This window comes from Dermacentor andersoni, chromosome 10 (assembly GCF_023375885.2).
Source record: "Dermacentor andersoni chromosome 10, qqDerAnde1_hic_scaffold, whole genome shotgun sequence".
Taxonomy (NCBI): Eukaryota; Metazoa; Arthropoda; class Arachnida; order Ixodida; family Ixodidae; genus Dermacentor; species Dermacentor andersoni.
Window position 1 is genome coordinate 92,467,955 of NC_092823.1, and position 23,947 is coordinate 92,491,901.

Below are 23,947 nucleotides of genomic sequence, written 5' to 3' on the forward strand. Positions count from 1 at the left end.
CAGACCCTACAAGATGAACCGAAGAATTGGCGCGCTGGACTATCAGGTTGTGCATCACGGCCTTACACAATCACAGCGGCGCCACTCATGACCTGAAATAGTCCATGTTGAGGGCCTTAACCCGTTCTACCAGAGCTAGAAAAACTTCAGAACGTTGTTTCCTTGTTACTTAGTTAACTTTTTTTACTACGTGTGCTTTAGTTATTCGCTTTCATGTTATATTTGTAGTAGTGGGACAATACAAACGATGCTTTTGAAGAAAGGGCACATAGGAATGCGTACTTCTTTATCTTTATTCGGTGACCGCCTAACGAATACTCAGAATTATCGCTCAGCGCAAGACGTGCCTTTGTGTATCTGAAGTTTCTCGAAGATTATCACTGATTTTACATGTTGATGCTTTGACCGAGCCTTGTGTAATCAGATTGCGTGCGCGACTAGAATTATAGCGTGCATTCTAGAATTTATGCGAGCAATAGCCATTGCGTGGCTGCTCCAATGAATCATGCATAAAGTGGCGATGTATCTGACCAGCAGATAAAATTTCGATGATCGACGAGTGTGCTAGCCGTAATCAGTGTGCTGAGTGTAACGGTTTCGTTGGGCCCAGGTTCGTCCAGAAACAGTTAGTTTCATGCTTTGCGTTTTGTTATTGTGGTTCTTTCCCGTCACTGCAACGTGACAATCTAATCAGCTCATTGACATGTTTGAAGCCTGCATCTGCGCATAAATGTGATCAACTAGGGTGGCATAGTTAGAATATCTGAACAAATCAGGCATTACACGAGAACGTATGCAAAACAGATGAATAATTCGTACAAATCTAGGCCACATAAATCTTGTGACCGCCAGCCTTGAAATTCGATATGATCACAAAGGCTCTAAGAGCGTGGTACTTGTGTATGTGTTTCGGAGGCTAAAATTGGCAACACTGTAGCGGACGAAAACATTGCTGCGTGCACGATTATGTAGTACTTGATTACGAGATCTAAATGACTTCAGAGCTAAAGGACTGCCAGTGACTGTATATTTTTGTGCCAAATGCCTAGTTAATTAAACATACAACACTATCCAATATACGGCTTGAGAGTCGTATATTTCATAATGTGCAATATTCGTGCAGTTATGCTTGACTGTTTTGGGTGTGGTTGTCACTGCGCGCGATACTAAAGGCCACGTTGCCCATATTTAATTGAAAATGCCGAGATACCCTAGCTAGTTTTTTTCCCTTCTCTCGTTGGTGCAGTTGTTTGCTGCATGTTTCATGTTGCCGATACAGTACTTTAACCAATAACCAGAGCGTGTGTAACTTTTTATTCAAGTTTTTGAAAGTTCTTAAAGCTTTTCTACTATGTTTCCAAGCGCATTTCAAGCTTGCTAATCAGAGGCATGAAAACCAAAACGCATACATTCGATACAATGTCTGTACGTTACAATACAGACAGATTGACTCCATTACGTGCTCCATAGGGTGGTGAAAGATTGTCTTAAGGTCCACTGAATTTTTTTCAGAACACGGGTCTCAATATATTTGTTTCTATATTATACGCATCGTCCTTTCTTGCATAACTGGAAAAAAAGGAAGCGACAAGAACGAATGACCAGGCTGCAAATAAAACATTGTCGACTAAAAAAAAAGAGGGTAGTTTACATATCCAACGAACATATTACGAAATTCGTCAAGTGAAGTGTCCATTAGCCTCAGATGCACCAATACATGAGGCCGGAATTCACTGTATACACTAACATACACTATTCTCGCTTATTTTGTTTGCGCAAGCAATTATGTACCTAAGGGCAACTACGAAAATACTTTTCTTCTTAGAGTTTTGTTGGCGAATTTAATTCTCCATTATAGCGCTCTTTGCCTACTTCATCAGTTTTGTGCACGCCTTCCTTCCTGCTTGCCTGCTTATCTGTATATCTTCTTACGCTCCCCCGGTGGTCCAAGTATTTTACCGACTTAGGCCACTATGCATTCGCTCGTAGTCGCGATGCCATCGTTGTCGTTACACCATCGTCATTCCAGCTTTAAAGAATTAGGAGTTTTACGGGCCAAAACACTATCTGATTATGAGGCACGCCGTAGTGGGAGACTCGGGAAGGATTTCGACCACCAGTGGTTCTTTAACGTGCAGCCAAATCTAAGTACACGGGTGTTTTCCCATTTCGCCCCCCGTCGAATCGTCTCCGCCGTGGGCGGGATTCCATCCCGCGACCTCGTGCTTAGCAGCCCAACACAATAAACAATAAGCAACAACGGCTGGTCATTCCAGCTTGGTCTTCTTACTATTTTCATGTCACCGTCATCAGGCTTTCGACATCAACCCAGTAGCCGAAGTTACCTAATCGCTTAAGCCACAAGCTATGTGCTTGCGGTCATAATGCCTCTGTGGTAGTTGCATCGCCTTAATTCCAGCTTTTTATCTAACTTTTGCCATGCCGTCGTCGTCACACAATCTTCGTCACACAGTCGTCATGCATTCTTCGTCATTCAGTCGCCATGAAGCCATCGTTGTCGTTCCAACATCGCGACTCCACCTTCGTCATTAGATTATCGTCACCTCGTCGTCATGCCATTGCCATCATTGCCTTGTCGTCATATAGTCGGCGCCATGTGTGCATTGTCGTACCGTCGTCGCAATTCCGTCGTGGTCGTTGATAATCATATGTGCAACATCGTCATTCGAATCTCGTCATGCCATCGTTTTCCCGCCGTCGCCGTCACATAGTCGTCGTCGTCATACGATTGACTCCATGCTGTCGTCGTCACGCCTTCGTTTTCGATTGGCATTGCTTCTGAAACGTCATCACACTGTTGTCATTCCGTCGTCACTAAACGGCCTTCATCGGCCTATCGAAATCGCTCCTTGTTCGTCATTCTAACGTAATAACGTTTTCGTCTTTCAGTTGTTATTATGCCATCATCGTTATGCCATTGTCGACATTGCGTCATTCGTCAGACAGTAGCTCGCACGCATCCGCTGTTAAACCAACCTCGTCATGCTGTCGTGATGTTGTCATCAATGTCACCACAGCTTCATCATGTGGTTGCCTTCATACCATCGTTCTCACGCCACCCTTATGAATACTCGTTGTTAGTTTATTGTTCTCATGCCGTAGTTGTCACGCTGTCGCCGTTATACTGTAGTTATCTTTTTAGAATCACCATCTCATTGTCGCAATGCCATTGTAGGTCATAGCACTTTGTCTTTCCATTGGACTTGATTTCTTCTTCGTCATTCTATCATCATCAATGAATTGCCATCTTACATTCGCCGTCATTCTGTCATGCTCATGGGTGATTTTGGCTAGCCATTGCCATATCAAAGTGGGTCATTACCGAAGACAGCGTATGTCGCATGTAGCCAAAGCAACGGAAGCGTCAGAAGATCGCTACTTGTAAAAAAAAAAACGCAAATTCTGTAATACGGTGTGTCACTACATTGATTGAATGCTAATCATGTTACCATGGACAGCCATCATGAGATGGGTTTCGCCGTAGTTTATCAAGCATCGTTTCTTCACGCATAAGTGTCAAATATTAGCTGTCTAGAACTGATCGCTCCTTCCGTATTTCACTTCTTACTCTTAGCTAACTACCTCTCGATACAACTAAGTTTTCTTGTCTTTTGTAACAGTCTTTAGATGCAACATGTTACACCTATTTACTATCAGTTTTCTTCAACAAGTAAGCCTACCTTGCGAATACGGCAACTTCACGAAACATTCGTTATTTCTGCTTTTACCCCCAAGAAAAAAAAAACGCAGCAGAAGGATGTCACCACGCAACTCTTACAACTAATCACCGCTGTTTGCGTATTTCCATTCCACTTACATGGTTAAGACTTTCCTCTTTCCTGCTTATTTATCGTACTCGTCATTGGGGAATAGTGAGGAACGCGAATGCTGGTGAGAAAATTAGTTATTGCTGTAAGACGAATCTGTCGGAATTGCTGGCCCTCTACAGAGGCTGTTTCGCGAATGCTATTACATTGTAAACGGTGGGTTTTTAGTAAGAAGAGTTAAAAAAGAAGCCCACAGAAGTAATTCAATTGCCGTTCACTATAAATTATTTGTGCGTCTAGGCAGATGTCGTTCGCAAGAAAAAGAATCCAATCCATTCACTAGGTAAACTTATTACATTGATCACCCTCCTAGGTACAAACTTCGCTGAACATGTTTATACTAAAAAGTTGAGGTGAATCTTCATTAGGGTCTAGTTCCAAGCTTAAACACTTGAAAACGCCCATGTAAACTTAAATTATTCGCTTGCACTATATGTTGCGTTTGCCTGGAAAAGTAGGGAAGCACGGATCGCGGTGCAACGCCTCTGTGATTTAGCACAGCAGTGTAACACAAAAGCTGCCATCGCATGTGACTCTTCCCGTGATCTTCTTCTTACTGGCCCTGTTCAGAACTCCCGATTATATTCATAGATATTTCTGCCGCTGAAACCTATACGGGCTGCTTCATTGATCTGTGTAGCCCAGCTTGATTTTCGGCCAAACTCCTACGTCCCACCAGGGTTTCAATTAGGAGCCCCGCTTCGAGCTGTTGCGTGCGTCATCGAGCAAATTGAACAAATCATTGGACACCAGTTATTTATACGCCAGTTATCTCGATTAAGCCATGGTTTCAATACGTTGAAACACGGAGCTAATTAGCTATGACAATTTCCTTGAACTTTTAATAATGTGAGCAAATTCTCCAAAGCTGGTAACTAATAATTTGTCTAATGTAAATATGTTTGCTTACTGAATTGATTGCTTCAGTGTTTCATGCAAATGATGTCCCGCCTAGGCAAATAATTAAATTGTAGTGGCATTATTGAAGTAGCTTATGGGGCTTTTGTTTCTAAAGTGTTAGAAGTAAACAAATGCCTTATATACGCTTTGGCGTACTATTGTCAAGAGAAAGCATGCCGGTAGTTCGTTTAGGCTGATATGCGGAAGTTTGAATAAAGCATCTTCTTCTGTATCTCGATGCGTACACAAAAGGCACAGTGCATAGTGCCGTTCATGTCATAACTTTAGTGGAATTGTGCAGGCGTCCACCAGGAATTAGACAGTTATGGTGCCCGTAACATGTCGATGCGTCCTAACAAGACTTTAGTGTTTAATGTTGATAGCGACTGTTTTTTTTTTTAGCTTTGGAGTCCACACGAGGCCTCCCTGTAGATCCACATATCCCTAGCAGTGTATATAATGGCCTAATACCTCCGGTATATATCGCCGTTGCACCTAATATTGCATCAGACGAAATTTTCACGAATATATGAAGTTACGTCAGCCATTCATCAGCGAAATTATGCAACCTCATGCCACGCGGGTCTCCCTGTCATAACATCGCGCAGATACGTCCTAGAGCAGCTATAAAAGCCAGTGCATTCACGGGAGTGGAGGGCGGGAACCTTCCGCTCCTGTACATGAATATAACAATATGCGGGACATACATGCTGATCAGCCCAAACTAGCCAGTCATCTAAAGTATGAATCTTGCACTGGGATCTGCGTCAAGGAACAAGGCAATAAGAGAAGAGCCAACATGCTAAATGGTGAACCTAAAATATATTTTGACAAACTCCGTTCTTTTGGAAGGTGGATTTGATTGAACAAAAATAAGAATACTTCTCCCTGGAAAAAGGAACAGCGGTAGAAAGCCAAAAGGGTTACCTTAGTAGTGTCCGACTGGTCGCATGGTGTGCCGTTTGGTGCAACCACGGCAAAAACGACGTCCTCATTTGATGTGTTTGAGCGAGCGGTGCAGAGAATATTACATTTTGTGTTGTTTCCATCCATTTGCTGCAATAAAATGTGAAGAAGGAGATGTTCGTGAAAATGTTTGGGTAAACAAAATAATATTTACGTTTACCAAAGGCACCCCGTGTTCCAGTTTTCTATATGGTTATATAATATTATCTTTGTTATTCTAACGTTAACGGCCGCAAAAATATTGAGGAAAGGTAATGTACACTTGGCGTGTAAGGGTTTTTATTGCTTTAAACCTTCACAATTATTCCGCTAAAATAACAATGTGTTAAAATCACAAGTGATGTGCCAAACCTGGGTAGTTTATTATTAAAAATATATTTCTGCAAATGAGTGTTAGTCTGTGGCAGCGCTATGTTCAAAACCTGTATTTCGAGTTATTCTCTGTAATTTCGTTCCAGTCATTTTGTTTAAAGTTTGATTCTGTTCTAAAAAGAAAACTGCACGTAATTATTGCCACAATATCTATTTTTGGCCCAAGCCTTGCCACTTTTATATACAATATTTATTTCTGCTCACTAACTGTAGTCACCATGCAGCTAAAAATGGTATTTTATAGCTACAGACTGCAAAGGAAACGGTATGATCCTATGTTGCTGGTAAAAGTTCAGGTCATAGAGGCTTTTTAGGCGGCTCAAACGTGGTGCTTCCACGTATCACTCATGGAAGCGATGTCATAGCTGATGAATATAGGTAAGAACTTACATTGTTAGTTTTACGTGTAACCGCAGATTGCCCGTCTGTAAAATCGGCGAGATTATGTTTGAAGCTGCGAGGGAAGCGAACGCCGGAGAAAGAAGGCGCCTGAAGGCGGAGAAAAGAATGGCCGCGTTCGTTTCCTTTCCGGTTGTACCTCGACGCCATGGTAGTCTGCTGCTACATGTTCACGGCGTCCATACGCTTGTGCGCAACTCGCGTGCATGAAGTGAAAACGTCACTGAAGCTTTTTTTTTGTTCTGGCATAATTCTAAACCACATCCCTACATGACCACACGTTGTGTTTCTCTAATTTGGATTATTTACCCGCAAGCTAACTTGATATTAAATGAGTCAATTGTTTCTTCATTCTCATAGAAAACATATTCCGAACTTAGTAGGGCAACTTTAGCCGGGAGATCCTTTGTAAACGCACTTGAAGGCGCAAACCATGTTTTGCGGCATCTACTTCAGGAATTTCGATTACAGTTGTGGAATTTGAAAGAAGAGATTATTATCTACTCATTGTAGCAAGCAGATTTTTTAGGTTGTCAGCTTTTATTAAAGATTGTTGCATATAAAAAAAAAAGGAAATTCCAATTTTTTTCCCTCTGCAACTTAGTAATAAATCCAACTCATGCAAACTGCGCCTATAAGCGCCTTTAAGGCAGACAAGAGATTTACTATACACCGCTTTCACATATACCATCTATTTGTGAACTTATCTTTCTTAAAAACGTTGTAGGCATTGCAACAATGTTTAAACATGCAGAAATTTAAGTTCCCTGGTACTCTTCATTGGAAGTTAGACAATACAAGATACTTTTACTCCAAAGTCCCCATGTAACCATTTGAACGTTTACTGTGCATGTCAATGGCGAATACTAAACACCACAGTCACGACTGATACACGAAAAATGTCACTACCTGAGCAGTCAAGAGATGTTGGTCTTTCAGAAGGTACCTTCGACACTTCTTATTTGACTTCTTTTCAAAGATCTTTTCTTGATCGGTGGCGCCAACCTCCGTATTGGTGGCAACCTCAGGAGTATTCGCAGTGGCTGTAGGGACATTTTCTTTGAACAGGCACTGAGCATAGCCCCTGTGTGAGCGCAATAAAGAAAATGGTTCTGTACATTTTGTTACAAGAGGTTCGCAGTAAAAAAAGGGCAACATAATATGGTCTTTGAAGCAGAATTCTCTAAAATTTGTCACTTCAATGTACCCCACAGTGGCCGAAAATGGGAAATCAGAGGTAATTCTCTGGGAATACCAAAGGGAACTAGTTGTGCTTTGATTTCTTTCTTGAAAATGTTGCATCCGGAAGGCTCCAAGACGTGAGTAAAATTTTTACCACGCTGTAATGCAGCAGTTTCAAATACCATTCCAGACATTTTTTTTTTTTTTCGCGGAACTTTAGACTAAACGTTTCACACTCTCTCCTTTCTGGTTTAACTGGTGCTTACTAACGTCTGCTTGTAATGTCACATATACGGTAGTGCATGGTCAGCATTATTGTTGTTCACAATTATAGCTTCCTCCTTAATTCTAGATCTATCTCAACCATCCGAAATTGTGTGGAGACTGCCATTTGCTGCGATCCCTAACCTCCTCCCTTTAATCGAAGCCTTCTTGGCTAATTGGCTTCTTGGCTAAGAAACAGGCAAGCAAACTAGCTAGCACAACATGGCAGAAATTAAGTGCTCATGAGTCGAACGCAAAGCTGTGAATTCAAGGAGATTGATGGCGGGTAGCTGAAATTTGTGAAGACCTGGCTGCGAGACCAGGTTGCTCCGGCCGCACGACGTCCGTGACGCTGAAGTTTCTATGCACTGCTCGTGTCCGCGTCCTGCTGAATCGTTTCCGATAGACTCGACCCATAGGCACTCCTAAACAGTGTCCTAGTCCGATTCTCGATATCGCCCTCCCACTAGGAGCGTGACTCCTGTGTCGTTTTGCCGTGCTCGTGTTAACAGTTGGGTAATATTTGCTGCTGAAACCGCCGGGCTGTAGACGAGATTGTGCTGTAAGCCAGCGGAAGCTACCTTGCTGACGGCGTACCCGGACCAGCGGCAAAGCCTCGCGAACGAAGCATCTAGGTTGAGACCGCCAGTGAAGGCCAGAAATTTCGTAAGTGTGCATGACACAAAGACCATCCTAGTGGAGGAGGTCTAATGTTTGCTACACGTACCGATAGTGTTCAGCGAAGGCTCTATGCGCAGCTAAGTAACCATAGGGTGTCATGCGTCCGAAATGATAACAGCTATCAATGCTATAGCACTTATGTGGACACTCCAGGTGCATTTCTTCAGTCGGAGACGGCGTGAAATTTCGTATAAAGCCAAATGCGATAAAATCGGCACTGCGCACCATATGCTGAAGCTGCGAGGAAAGCCTAAACGCATGGTGGCTTGGTACGGCGGTATTGCGCGTGCGCGCGCGCAAAGGTGGAACGCCTTGTACAAGGAAGGAAGGCGGGGAGAATGCGTGCCGACTTGTGTGCGCTAGGAGGGGGGGGGGGGGGAATGCGAGCAGGGTAACGTGCGTCTCCACTTTTACTCCAGGTGCGGCTGCCGATGGCATAGTTAGGCGTGGCCACGCGCCTCTTACGTTGGAGGTAATCGGCACTGGGTTCGAAGGCTAGCCGACATCAGATAGCTGTTGGCTTCATGCGCGGTGTGTTCTCACACGCCCCTTTTTTGCGTTGAAGCGAGAGGCAGCAGGAAGGAGAGTTAGCTCGCCGCTGCTGCCACTCTTCATCGCGCCAGCGTTCTGACAGCGAGTGTACCCGATCATCGAGTGAGACGCATTCGTGTTTGCCGGTGCGCGTGTTACACCATGCTTGTTATTTGACTCTGCAAACGAACGTTTGCAGCACTTTATGTAGCCATATCAAATTACTAACCTTACTGCGCGTAGCTGTATAATAATGTTGTATCGCAATTATTGCTTCGCTTTTTGGGTGACACTGTGACTTATTTTGCATGTGTACAGTGTTCCATGGGCGTCTCTATATGTTCTCGTATTAGCGCTGCTTTTTCTTCCCTGTACTCGATTGATAATATTGTTTGCATACTGTTTGCATTTCGCCGGTGTTTTTCCGGGTTGTACGAGCCAGCTACCGAGGCAGTGAACAGAAATGATTCATCTAATATCAACACAGGCTGCGTCTTTGGTTATCATAACGTGGCATGATTCTTTTTAAACATGGTAGAATTGATTCCTAGATCGCATATGCCGGCCTATGGCCTTCAACGTGACAAGGTTGCAAGAGAGTATCGTAAAGTCAGACATAGTGTTGATTACACGCAAAGCGATGAGGCTGTATGATGACGATGATTGATTGATTGATTGGTAGCCACTTTGAAATGAGCCGTTGACAAATTGCCATCTATCCTGCATAAGTTAATCAGGTACGCTGTATATGCTTTTCATTTGAACATTTTTGTATGCAATTCCCTATTCTCCTTTTTTTTTCATTCTTCGAAACTTCTCTATCTTCCTTGTACCACTACATATTCGTGTAATGGATGTGGTCGTATACATCTATTGCGTGTATCATTTTTTACCAATACTCTGAACGACTCTTCCTGAACTCGATTAGCGACCGGTTGATGCTTCCATCCATTCTAAATACAAGCTTTTCTGGAAGGTGTACGTTATTTGCGTGTATCCCTTTGTGAATCAGTTCATCCGCAAGAAGCATTCCTCTCTCGGTGCGCACTATACGCGGTGCATGGCGCTCATATGTAAATCCATCCTGCTCTGAATTTACTGTTAGAGATGTCAGATTGCTTACGTCACAAAGTTGGAGATGGCATCCATGCTACACTGCGAGAATCGTGGCCGGATCTCGCCTTGGGCCTTTGGACTCATTAAGTATCCGTCATTAGGTGAGCATGCTGTTGAAGTGTCACTCCCGTCGTGAGGCGAACCTAACCTATTGTGGACACACATGACAACGACAGAATCATTAGTTAAGCCTGCAAAGAATAATATATCAGAATAATAAAAAAACAACCGGTCGATATCTTAGGGCGTGGATCATTGTACTACAGCACTAAAGCAGAAGCACATTTAAAGTAAAATTGCCCTTCTTCGATAATCGGGAGTAAATGAAAGCATGAAATGGCAACCGGTAAAGCAGATTGGTTTGAGATGACACAAGCCACAATATTAAAATGGGTGTAATGCATGTTCACAACCGCACACCCACCACACTACACAGCACCACACTGCAACACGCCATACTGTGCACTCACACACGCTGTTCAGCTAGAAGAAGAAAACTGGTTGATGAAGGCACGACAGGCAGCGAAAGATGCGAGGAAGACAGAGCGCACTGCCTAGCTAGAAGAACGAAATTGCCTGAAGGAGATGTCATGCAGCGTAGCGCCATCTCTGTTGGCGCCGCCTGGCGCCAGCTCGTGGACCGCTGGCCTTCAAGGGAGCGCAGGCAACACTGTCTCATCGCGAAAAGATGACAACGAAGTGTATAGTGCGCTGTATCGGGCTTTTCAACGTCGCTATAGGAAATGATGCATAAAACGTATTAGAAGTTACAACTTGAGTAATATTGTAAACAAACATTAGGAAGAACCCGAAAGCAATATTTTTTCTAACTTGTTTGGGCAGTAACCAACGTATGCAATGCGTTCCTGTACGAAGAAAGGCTTGGGGACCAGAGACTCCATTTTCTTAAGTTTTGACTGGTTGCCCGGATGACCTCGTTTTGTCCTCGCGACTTGCCCGGATGTTCTCGTCTGAGTGCCCGGATAACCGCTCCGGCTTTTGGCTTAAGGTCACTTGAAGGTCGCCGACAATCATTCTATGTGTTTCATGCTTAATAAATCACAGAACACGAGGATAGCATTATTTATGAAGCTTAAGAAACGTACAGCATTCATGAAATATGGCTAGCACGCAGGAGAAGCTGGAAGTTTAAGTAAACGGATGAGCAAGTGTTTCAAGCAAATTTATATAAATCATGTCAATAAATGTCTAACGCTTTAATTTAGAAAACTACACTTTAACATAGATCCGAATTCAACGAAGTCATGCGGTCGCCCCAGTGCCGGGAAATTCGACCTGGTGCGCGAAACCCATATTCCAGTACCTTTTTTAGTTCTTTATATTTTAGCTCAATAATGGGCTGCCGATTGTGCGATCATGTTTCAACACACCCACGGGAGAAGTAAACGTATGGAAATTCAATATATATATATATATATATATATATATATATATATATATATATATATATATATGTGTGTGTGTGTGTGTGTGTGTGTGTGTGTGTGTGTGTGCGTACGTGCGTGCGTGCGTGTGTATGTTGAGAAACCATTGTGGCCGCGTAGTGATAATGAAACGGCTATAGCTTCAATCTTTTGGCTCGATTGAGAGATCTTGTTGTGGCTTCATGGTTACTGCCGATTGGTAGATGCGCTGGTACTTCATTGCCGATATTGAACTCAGAATAGTTCAGAGATCTTTGAAGTGCTTTGGGAACACATCTGATCAATTAGACATACACACAATATTTTGGCTTTTGCGTGTGTGTAATTGATCAGATCTGTTCGGAAAGTACTTGAAAGACCCATCAACTATTCTGAGAAAAAATATTTAGAGTACCAGCGCATCTACCAGTCCGCACTAAACATAAGTCCACAGCTTTATATCGAAATTGTGCGAAGAGATAAAGCTAACAGCCGTTTTATTAAAGACCAGGGCCGCCATGTTTTATCGTTCGTCTAACTCTACCATCACCAAAGGCGCTCTTTCCTCCTCACCGTGTATCCTCCCCAAGTGCATGCAGTGCAACGAAGCCTACAAGTCACATGAACCCAGCCTAAGAAAGGCTTCTCCATAGTCCACCTGTGCTCGCCCCCCCCCCCTCCCCCGCTCAACGCCAACTCCGTGAATGTTTCACGGAAGAATCAGTACAGTATAAATTAGAGAAGCGCACTCTTTTCTAAGCACATACAGCCGGCTATTGTATCATTGGCTGCATCATTCATCACCGGCTCACTGATCGACAGCTTCTAGCCTCTCAACACCACACAAAACACTTTCTTGGCATCTCGGCGTGCAAAGGGACCCCGAGCCAGGTTTTAAGCAGGGATTCAGGAAATGTTTTCTTATTTCGAGGCTTACTCGTCAATGGCAGCGCTGTAAGCTCTAACAGCACAATCGTCGCAGCATTCTGTATGCGATGCGTACGTTTATTCAAAAGCGTGTTTTCAATGGCAAAGTTACTGTTGCGAAAACGTCTGTGCTTATAATTGAATATGTAAGCTCAATTGGATGAAAGACACAGTCAAGTGAAGAAGACAAGCGACATGCTTTTCTAAAGGTACTCACAAATGTCCTATTTCGTGAGCAGCGCTTATTACCCCCGAAAACTTGTTCCCGTTGTCAGTCACAAGGACAGCATTTCGTAGAGTGCAAACTCCTCCTGTAAACGCAGCACCTGTTTTTGTCACAGGTAGAAAAATAGAATTACTAAGGTGCGGTGCCGATAGAGAATTTGGCTAGCGTAAAAGCTAGAGGAAATGACGAAGCTCACTCGCACTAATAGCTTAAGAAGTCATTCTCACAGGCCACTCTTGCTGAGCATGATATTAGTAACATCGCTTTTAATGACAGCAAACTTGTAAAATTTAAGTCAGATCCTTTTTTCGGTATAGACTACAACATTCTTGCACTTAAAGATACCGAAAAATTAAGGTATTGAAAAATAATGTATTGAATGGAGAGATAAAGACAGTGGGATAAGGACTGCTGCGCACCTGGGCAGGAAGGCCATATATTGTGGTATATCCTGTCATATGGATAAAAATCAACCACGTCCCGCATGATCATTTTACTGTGAAATAGCTGAGCTTTGCTGACAGTGATTTTTAGGTATACAAGGCGAATTCCTGCAAGCTTATTTATAAGACTTTATATAGTCATTTTATACCTTGTTTTCCACTACCAGCGAAGCCCTAGCTGGTAACGCAGAATATTTTTCGAAGAAACATATCCAGAGTCATCGCTAATGAAGATTTAAAAGAGGAGGCGTACGACGTGGACACTACGTATCCAGCACGATATCCAAGCAAAGACCAATGATGTCCGAATAAGAGACAATTTACTTGAAAGTACTTATCTTGGGCGAGGTTTATTCCGCTTTAGTGGGAACAAAGGGTCTTTAAAGAATCTTTGTTCTTATCAATTATTTACTTGTAATTTTATTGCTTCTGAGTACACAGATATACAATACCACTTTCCTATCTACTATTTGTCCAAAACGAACTCGAATCTTGCATGCGGAAGAGAGAACTAATAACCTCTTTTGGCTAACAATTAGCAAAGCCTAGATGTTAGGCAGCCACTTTCGAATCCTTGGATCTATTTCTTTTTTTTTGTTGCCCACCCTTTTTACCACTTTTGTAATATAGTATGCCTGTTTATTGAAAAACTTATTCGTGCTAAGTTGGGCATTCTCGCAGACTTTAATGTAAAAACACGATGTGTACCGACTTCATATCTCTTTTCATTAGGATAAACGCCATATGTTTAAAAAATGACACAGTTTCGCCCGAAAGGCGAAGCACCGATTGCGATAGCAAATTCTTAGAGAAATATTCGCAATAAGGATGGTAATATTATCGGCAGTGTAACCTTGCACACATTCATTGACTAGCTAAATTAACAAAATTTTAGCACCACGCGGCCTCAGGTAAACGTGCACACCCCTCACTGGGCGACCGCGGACACTCGCTGTCAAAACACTGGAGTCAAGAAGTGCGGCAGCAGCAGTGAACAAATGACCATTTCAAAGAACATCACAGTAAACGCCCACGAAGCGGAGTGTAACTCGCCTGACGTGCTTATTTTGACACAAATGCTTAGAATTTCGGGATGAAATTCGTGCACTGAATTAGCTGTCGAAGCTTCCGGAAATTATAAATTTTCGTGCGAGAAGAAGCACGCCAGGCGAGTTCTTCGCTGCACCGTGTATCTATGAAATTCCGTCGAGTTGCGGCATAGTCTACATAGGCCAAACCGGCCGCTGCGTTAACGACCACTCAGAGGAGCACTTGTCACTTAAGAATGGTGCAGCTTCAAAGCAGCCTTTACACTGGCCTTTGTGTGGCTGCGCACCGCTCTTTGGCCACACGCCATAGTGAGGGTGGCGTGATTCCACCTATACCGTGCTGAACAAGGACGCGTTCTCTGAATCAAACGCTGTCTCTACGTATGGCTATACCCATTCGCCTTTCAGCTTGGATGATAGCGACAGGAACTTGGATCTTCGCCGACCACCGAGTTCAGCTTCTTTTGAAGGAGCAAATTCACTCCAATAAGTTCTTCTTTCCACAGGTAAGCACCCCTTTCTTGCCTGCCTACCGTCACCGCTTCGTAACCCGCAGCGACAGACTCAAAAGGTACTGTTCGCATGCATTCAGGTCAAACGAAAACAATGCCATGGAATGTTTCACTGAGTCGACAAAAAGCACGCGCGTTTTAAGGCGAATTGATTTATGTCGGGCACGAAAGTTGTAAATAAACGCAGCGCGCACATGAAGCACTTAGGAGAGCGAAAAACTAACGAAGCCGCATACAGCAAGTGACAGCATATGAGATAAGTAATAAGCGAAGAATCGCTAGATTACCTCACAGAGCCGGGACCATTGCGTTGGTTTGAAATCAGCTCGGCTGATTCTTTAAAGCCAGACCTTCCTCTGTGCCGTGTCTCGCTTTGCAGATGGTATCCAGATAAGTCGCTTGCCGTCAGTTTCACGTCTGCTGCACTCGAAGGCATAGCAACACGGCATCGCGAGCACAGAACTACGCCACAAAAGCACAAAGGAGGCCCAATATTTGGCCCCGCGATAGCGGTGGACGCAAGAAACAAGCAAGAACAATAAGAGCGTCGAGAGGACGTTACAGCTTTCGGCCATCGGGAGGGCCCACCATTCAGGGAAAGCGCAAGGAAGGAGGGCGGCGGAAATCTTCAAAATATGGCGCTGCTTTTCGTTTTACTTAGGGGCTTTAGATTGGGCGAACTGACGCTATACCGCGTTTATTGGAAGCCGTGAAGAAACGCTCTCATTCTGCACTAAAACAGGACGATTAGAACGATTATGATAACGACGTAACATGAGATTTGCCAATATTTCATACCAAAAGACACACGCCTTGTACCATCGGAATTCACTTGAATCATGTCTCGCCTGCAATGAAAAAAATAAAGTTGATGGCGAGTCATGGTTTACAGAAACTGTATCACGCGTCTCGGTAGCGAAGCTACCTGTATTTGCTAAGCATACTCTTTTTTTACAAACGATTTACAAATTGATCTGACATTATTATGGAACGTGGTTGACAGATTGTTACACTCCTTAGTACCGGCCATATAAAGCTAAAGATAATGAATCCAAGTAAAGCGCAGGGGAAATCCGCTGTTTTTGAAATTGAAATGTGAGAAATCCTAAAGAAAGTGGACGAAAAGACCACTTCGGCGCAGAGGAGACTCGAAATCACGACCTCTGCATCACGAGCAAGTTGCACTGCCCATTGTGTTGCGGCAACGACTGTCATGGGTATTTATGTGCACCAGATAGAGCCCTGGGAGTGTTAGGCAGCGCCACTCAAAGTCATGGCGGACACGTGTGAAATATTCTGTTTTTCCCGATGGCTTCACGTAATGATGACCTTCAGACACCTGGCACGAGGTGCGTAATGGCATCTATGGTACGTAATGGCATCTTGGCTTCTAGGTTCGACATCCTCACTATCAATGAACGAGAAAAAGAAGGAAAAACGAGAGGCTGGGTACTCGCTAATCACGACTATGTAAAGCCAGGAGCAAATGAAGCTAAGGAAAGCGCAGGAGAAATTAGCTCCGGAATAAATTGAAATGTATTTGCCATGAAAATAATGTCTCAACTCATATTTTCTACATTTCAAAGTAAAGCGCACGTTTCATGGCTTCCCTGCCTCCTGGTTTTATATCGGCGTGGTTAACAAACATTTAGACCCTCTGTTTCCCTTCGTCTCTCGTACAGTCCCTAGTAGTTATGCACAGTGGATAACAGTGCGCTGTTCAACAGTTGCATGGTAATTACCCATAAGCAGAACCAGAGAATGTGGGAGAATACTTGGTAAGGTTGTTCTTTCCCCAAAATTCCTAATAAACAAAGATATCTTACTTACCCTATCAAATAAAGAATCATGTCCTGCTGCTGCAATTCGCTTGTTGAAGCTACGTGTATTGCCAACTTCTTCAGTGTCCGGGTGCTATCCACAACATTGTCATTGGTGAAGACAAGATACTCCGCCTGTGCCTGTAAATTTTCCAGTCGGCAAAAGGAGAACGCACGTAAATCACGCTACTCACATCACTGTTTGTTTGTATGCCTGTCAATAAAATCATTCCAGGAGGTTGCAGCTGTTGCAGGATCATGTTGACCTGGGAAAAATATAACAAAAATGAAGTCTGCGTAAGCCGAGTTATCATATGGAGTTATCAAATCAGGAGGTAGGGAAGTCAAAAAGTGCCCTACCTTCTGATATGTTTAACTGATGTCTTTACGCCTTGTCATGTTTGTTATGCAGTGGTTTTCTTGCAATCACCTATATATATATATATATATATATATATATATATATATATATATATATATATATATATATATATTCGTTTGAATAAAAGTTCAGTTGAGAGTTGGCGCTCGTCCTGTATGCTTCTAGTCTGTGTCCGTGTCACTTCGCGCTACAATCAAAGATCATGCTAGAGCAGTGGCATAATATTTGTGGTTGCTAAAGCCTTATATGTATGGTGTTTCAGTTTATTCAACGTGCGGTAATTTACGAGCAGAACATTCGAGCAAATCGATTAAGTTGGTAATGTCGCATATGAAATTGGCTTTTTTGTTGTGCGGCAGTCGCAGGCAGTGCTTTTGGCAATACATGATGTCGTCATGTGAGCACAAACCTTGCACCGTGTTTTCTGTGATATATATAGAAATCTGTATAAAAAGTGACAACTTTGCATCCGCAAGTCGTAGTTGAAAACACAACCGCTTCAGCACTTAGCAGTTGGACAAAAGCGGAAGTGTAGCCACTTTTGACGAAGCATGGTCGCATGCGTTGCTGGCGTCGCATTTATAAACTGTGTCTGATGCGCTACTGCTGCCGTAAACTTGTCATTCAACTTATCATCTTAGTGTGCCTAAATTTTCAAATTTATTTGCTGCACATAAAAATATTCAACTCGGCAAAGCACTTGTAATTTCACAATACCAATTAGAAAGAACACGTTTTCTAAAGCATACCTTTATGCAATTATTTTAATTCGCCTTTACCAAGGAGACCAAGAGGCACGAAAAATAACACATGGCCGCGCATTCATCCGCGCATATATTCAGTGCCCTTAAACAGGCAACCTTAGTGGTGCTTGCTGGCTATGTACCAAAGCATTGCGTGGACTCAAATAATGCGGCGGTGTAATTACATAGCATATTCGAACAGCCATATGACAACGTTCCCCGCAATCCGGAATCAGAACCACGCCACGCGCCTACTGTACGGCTGTGCCGCTAGACGGCGCAGCGTGTGCAGTAAGAAGCACGAAAGGGGATGCCACGTGCGCACACGTTTCGACGTTATGAATGCTAATAAGCATTAACGTCGACATTCATCCTGCGGTAGGTTCTGATAAATTTTTTTTGTTATATTCCCAGTGACCCATTGGTGTTGGTCTGCCGGTTGGTTCCGAACCTCATTCATTCAACGCAGCCACCCAATGGTCTACCGATTTGACACAATGAGCTACCTAGCGATGAAGTTTAGCCATTCGACAATACAGCCGCTGCTTCTCTATCATCTGCAGCACCCATGCAGCAGCCCCGACCAACTAAGGCTGGGAGATTTGCCAAGCAACCTTCGCCTTAAAACTGTACGCCCTAGTGAGCCTGTTTGAGGGAGCGGTTTTCTAGTTCAGGTAGATGCATAGGAAGAGAGCATTCTTCATGGCTTTCGACCTTATTTTGTGAAGCGGAAAAATATCGGCGCTAATTGTAATTCCTTGTCGGCTGTATACACACACACACACACACATATATATATATATATATATATATATATATATATATATATATATATATATATATATATATTATTGAAACATATTTAATCTGTGAAGAATTTGAACGAGTAAGGAAATATGTTTGACTTCTGTAATTGAATGTATTGAACAAAAAGAGCCTTGGCAGCTGCTGAACTCTACCGAGGTTTCGTTCGCCTCAAATGAATCGTATTTCTTTTTTCTTTTTAACGCTACGTGGCGTTATACATACGACTGCCCATATTGTTTGCGAATGTTCAGATGTGTACTCGATTTAGAAAAGCCCTGAATTTCCGCCTAACGCGAAAGACAATTTTACAAGGGACGAGGCATAATGTGGCAGCTTTCCTGAGGCATGCGCATTTTGGAAAATTAGGCCCACAGCTGCATCACTAGAATCATTTAACCTTATTTATATTTTCTAAGGGCTTATCGCTCCATCTAGAACCACACACTCATTTGCCTATACTCAACCCGGCAGTCCAGTTCTCGTATTGCTTAAAATGTTGCTATTCTACAATATGCTTCATTATTCACATGATTACGTATACGTGACTTGATACAGTGCCAAGACCGGCGGCTCAGCTGGACCGCCATAGACAGAATTCGCACTAACAATCATTAAGCATGGTTTTCTTTTCATGGCTTCAAGAGAATGAATGAATGTTTGATGTTTTGTGGCGCAAGGGCCAAGTATGGCCAAAGAGCGCCATGTCCGTGTTAATGGGCTTGCAGTGAAATCATGAGTTCGATGAAGTTGGTGTGACGTGGCTGTAGAGGGGCCTTAAAAACGGTCGCGCTAAAGTGCGCAAAATCTGTATAATAAGATTATGGCGATGACTTATGACGTGTACTGTGAACATTAAGATGCATTTAAATAGAATGATACGATGCGTAAAAATATATAAGGTTATCAGATATGCTCGAGCACTACTGCCTCCTTAGAGCCCTCGAAAAAACAAGGGCCTGGAGGAATGTGCTAGGCAAAACTGTTATCGCAGCGGCATCCTCTAGAGCGAGGATGCTCGACGAATTTCTTGGGCATATAACGTGTAGTACGACATCATTTAAGAAGCTCAGGACTGTCTTGGTGTCAAAAAGCGGTTCCTTACCAAGAAACATAACCGGGTGTAGAGGGATGTGATGTTTGTAAGCAAGCGGAAAATGTTTCTTTCTCTCCGTTTCGGCTTCCGGACACTCCAGGAACACGTGGAGGACAGTAAGCATCTCACCGCATCTACCACAGATTGGAGGTTCACTTCCAGTAAGCAGATAATTATGGGTGCCAAATGTGTGTCCTATTCTGAGGCGACAGAATAGGACATCTGTTCGCCGAGATTTTGTTGGGGAGGGCCAAAAACCTAACTGCGGCTTTATAACGTGCAGTTTATTATTTATCTCTGCGTCCCACATGCGTTGCCATTGGTTTCGCAGTTTCTTTCGTATGTAAGGTTTCAGATCTGTGAGAGGGACCAAATCAGTATTATTAACAGCAGGGAGTGCAATTGACGTAGCCATCTGGTCTGCCAAGACGTTACCTTCGATTCCCCTGTGGCCGGGTACCCAGCATATGATGATTTGCTGGTTACATAGATAAGCTTTGCACATGTCGGAATAGACCTCAGTAAGTACAGGATTTTTATGTTTGTAGGGTGACATTAAGGCCTTGACCACACTTAGGGAGTCTGTATATATAACGGCTTTTTGGAGTTTTGCTTTCTTTATATGCTTTACAGCCGACCATATAGCGTAGGCCTCTGCCGTAAAGATACTTGTTTCTGGATGTAGTACATCGCATTCCGAAAAAGAAGGACCGACGGCTGCACAGGATACTCCGGCATGTGACTTGGAGGCGTCTGTGTAAAACTCTGTGCACGAGTGTTTGTACTGAAGTTCTAGGAAATGCATTCGAATTTCTACCTCTGGAGCATGCTTTGAAACTTTTAGAAAGGATACGTCACATTCTGTGACCTGCCAGTCCCAAGGAGGTAATAGCTTGGTTGGGCGCATTAAGCGGTGCTCCAGGAGTGGGACATGCATTTCATCGCTAAGCTTCTTCACACGCAGCGTGAAAGGCTGTCTTATAGACGGACGGTTGCGGAAAAGTGTAGCATACGTCATATCGGTAATGGTATTAAAACATGGGTGTTCAGGAATGGAATGCACTTTAAGGAAATAAGTAAAGCTGACGTATGATCTCTGTAAGTGGAGCGGCCACTCATTCGATTCGGCATATAGGCTTTCTATCGGGCTTGTTCTGAAAGCACCAGTGGCTAGGCGGATACCTAGATGATGGACAGGATCCAGCATCCTTAGCGCGCTCGGGGCGGCAGAGTTATGCACTACGGCCCCATAATCCAATCGTGACCGTATTAGGCTCTTGTAGAGATTCATTAGACACTTTCTGTCACTACCCCACGTAGTCTTGGATAGAAGTTTTATTATGTTCATTGTTTTTAGACATTTTTCTTTGAGATATTTGATGTGTGGAATGAAAGTGAGTCTATCGTCAAGTATAATACCTAGGAATTTGTGCTCTTTGTTGATAGGAATTTGTTGTCCACACAGTTCTAAGCAAGGATCCGGGACCAGGCCTCTCTTTCGTTTAAAAAGTACACAAGAACTTTTGTGAGGATTCATTTTAAATCCATTTTTCTCTGCCCATTTTGATACTTTGTTCAAACCATGCTGTACCTGTCTCTCGCACACTGCGAGGTTACAGGATTTAAAAGCTATTTGAATGTCGTCCACATAGATAGAGTAAAAAATGGCCGGAGGTAATGAAGCACGGAGCGTGTTCATCTTCACTATAAAGAGCGTGCAGCTAAGCACGCCTCCCTGGGGTACACCAGTTTCTTGTGTAAAAGGACGTGACAGTACATTGCCAACTTTTACCCGGAAAGTGCGATTAGACAAGTAGCTTTTTATTACGTTTAGCATATTACCATGAATGCCCATTTCCGATAAGTCTCGCAAGATCCCGTATCGCCACGTCGTGTCATACGCCTTTTCCATATCGAGAAATATCGAGAGGAAGAACTGTTAATGTATAAATGCGTCCCGGATATTTCCTTCAATACGTACAAGGTGATCAGTTGTGGAGCGCCCTTCCCTGAAGCCACACTGATAAGGATCAAGTATTTTGTTCTGTTCAAGGAAATGGATGAGGCGCCTATTTATCATTTTTCAAATACCTTACACATGCAACTTGTGAGGGCTATCGGGCGGTAGCTTGCCACTGAGGAAGGATCTTTGCCTTGTTTTAAAACAGGGACCACAATGGCTTCTTTCCATGCAGTCGGAAGGTACCCTGCGTCCCAGATAGTGTTGAAAAGTGTAAGTAGTGTAACTTGCGTGTCATTGTGTAAGTTTTTCAGCACTTCATACATGATTGTGTCAGATCCCGGTGCAGAGCTCTTGCATGCGCTCAAGGCAGCTTTGAACTCTGCAATACTAAAAGGACGGTTGTATGGTTGATTTTGACGACATTTTCTGTTGAAAGGCTTACGTTCTTCTATTTGTTTGTATTTGAGGAAGAATTGTGAATAATTTGTGGAACTTGACACGTTCTCAAAATACTCCCCAAGTGAGTCTGCCTGGTCTTGCAGTGTATCGCCCTGTGTGTTTACCAGAGGGAGTGAATATGTTTGGCGCCCTCTAATCCTATTCACCCTGTTCCAGGCTTTGGCCTCATCTCTGCACGAGTTAATACTCGATAAGAACTTGTGCCAACTTTCTCTTTTGGCCTGTCGGCGGGTTCGCCTGCCTTGGGACTTTTTTTAAGTTCATATGGTTCTCTGCTGTGGGAGAAGCGCGTAGCAACCCCCACGCCTTGTTCTGATTCTTACGGGCGATCCTACATTCGCTGTTCCACCACGGTACATGTCGTTTGCATGCCAGACCACTTACTTCGGATATGCACTTTGCTGCGGCATCTATTATGAATGATGTAAGATAATCCACAGCAGCATCAATTTCTAAAGAAGGAATGTCGGCCCATGAGATGCTGGTGAGAGTTCGAAATTTCTCCCAGTCGGCTGTCTCTATCTTCCACCTAGGAGCTTGTGGAGCATATTCGTTTTCTTTACATGTTCTTATCAGTATGGGGAAGTGGTCACTCCCGTAAGGATTGTTTGTAACTTCCCATTCGAGTTGGGGCAGTATGGATGGAGAAACTATGCTGAGATCAATTGAAGAGAAGGTTTTGTTTGCAAGACAGTAATATGTGGCTTCCTTCTTATTCAGAAGGCACGCACCTGAAGAGAAAAGGAACTGTTCAACAAGACGACCTCGCGCATCTATACGAGAGTCGCCCCACAGGCAACTGTGCGCGTTGAAGTCGCCAAGAACAACGTAAGGTTCAGGCAATTCGTCTATAAAGGACTGAAATTTATGTTTGTTTAAATTGTAATGGGGGGGTATGTAAAGGGAACAAACGGTAATGAGTCTGTTTAGGAGAACCGCTCGAACCGCCACTGCTTCAAGAGGCGTTTGTAGCTGTAAATGTTGACACGCAACGCTTTTATGGATGACAATGGCACCACCGCCCGATGGTGCGACACCTTCATCGCGATCTTTACGAAAGGTTATATACTGTCGGAGAAAGTTTGTGTGTTTTGATTTTAGGTGTGTCTCCTGTAAACACAGCACTTTTGGATTGTGTTGGTGGATGAGTTCTTGTACATCGTCAAGGTTTCTCAGAAGACCTCTGACATTCCATTGTATGATTTGTGTATCCATATTTAATGTAAATTGGTGCTGTGTATACGGAAACAGAAATAATGAATTAGATTACAGAACCCTTGCGAGGCCCTGTAACCGGGATTTTGCCTTTTTTGGAGCGTTCGAGGGAGCCTCGCCGCTCCTTAGCCGCTTGGTGCGCCGTGGGGATAGGTGTTGTGTCCATTGCCTCTTGTGAGGCGCCGGACACGCGCTCTTGAGAGCGAGAAGTTTTTCGAGAGAGTCTCACCTCGGAAGGCGAGACCCCTGCGCCCACGAGCCCGGAGATCGATGGGGCTCCCTGTGGAATTTGGCTGCGCCGGCTGTTGCCAGCGCTAGGAGGGGCCGGGGAGGTCGAGGCAGCCTCGGCTGCGCCTACCTTCATGGCCGCTATCGGTACTGCGGGATCGCTGCGTGTAGCGCAGGTTGCCGCAGATAACTCTTGTGGGGCCGGCAACCCAAGGGTAGCCTGGCTTGGTTGCTGGTTGGATGGAGTAGGCTTACCTACTTCCACCCTGGGGGCAGGAGCCAAAGGTACCTGCTCGCTGCACGCGGGCTGGGCACTTGGCTTTGGCCGCTGCGACGCTGCCCCCCGGCGCGCCGCATCAGCATAAGGTGTGTTGTGGAAAGGTGAGCACAGTTTACG

The 23,947-nt window shown here is 43.8% G+C and overlaps 1 protein-coding gene across 1 annotated transcript in view; it reads right to left on the minus strand.

Annotated features, from left to right (window-relative positions):
- Positions 1-1,307: 1,307 nt before the first annotated feature.
- LOC129380255 (venom metalloproteinase antarease-like TserMP_B) overlaps positions 1,308-23,947 on the minus strand; it is a 30,270-nt gene continuing 7,630 nt past the window's right edge. Inside the window, exons 5-12 of the mRNA XM_055061058.2 lie at positions 16,855-16,926; positions 16,671-16,801; positions 15,639-15,688; positions 12,828-12,936; positions 10,267-10,407; positions 7,395-7,569; positions 5,676-5,804; positions 1,308-1,569 (exon numbers count right to left, since the gene is read on the minus strand). Coding sequence (XP_054917033.1) covers positions 1,543-1,569; positions 5,676-5,804; positions 7,395-7,569; positions 10,267-10,407; positions 12,828-12,936; positions 15,639-15,688; positions 16,671-16,801; positions 16,855-16,926 — 834 coding nt within the window. The 3' untranslated portion in view covers positions 1,308-1,542. The remainder of the gene's footprint in view (positions 1,570-5,675; positions 5,805-7,394; positions 7,570-10,266; positions 10,408-12,827; positions 12,937-15,638; positions 15,689-16,670; positions 16,802-16,854; positions 16,927-23,947) is intronic.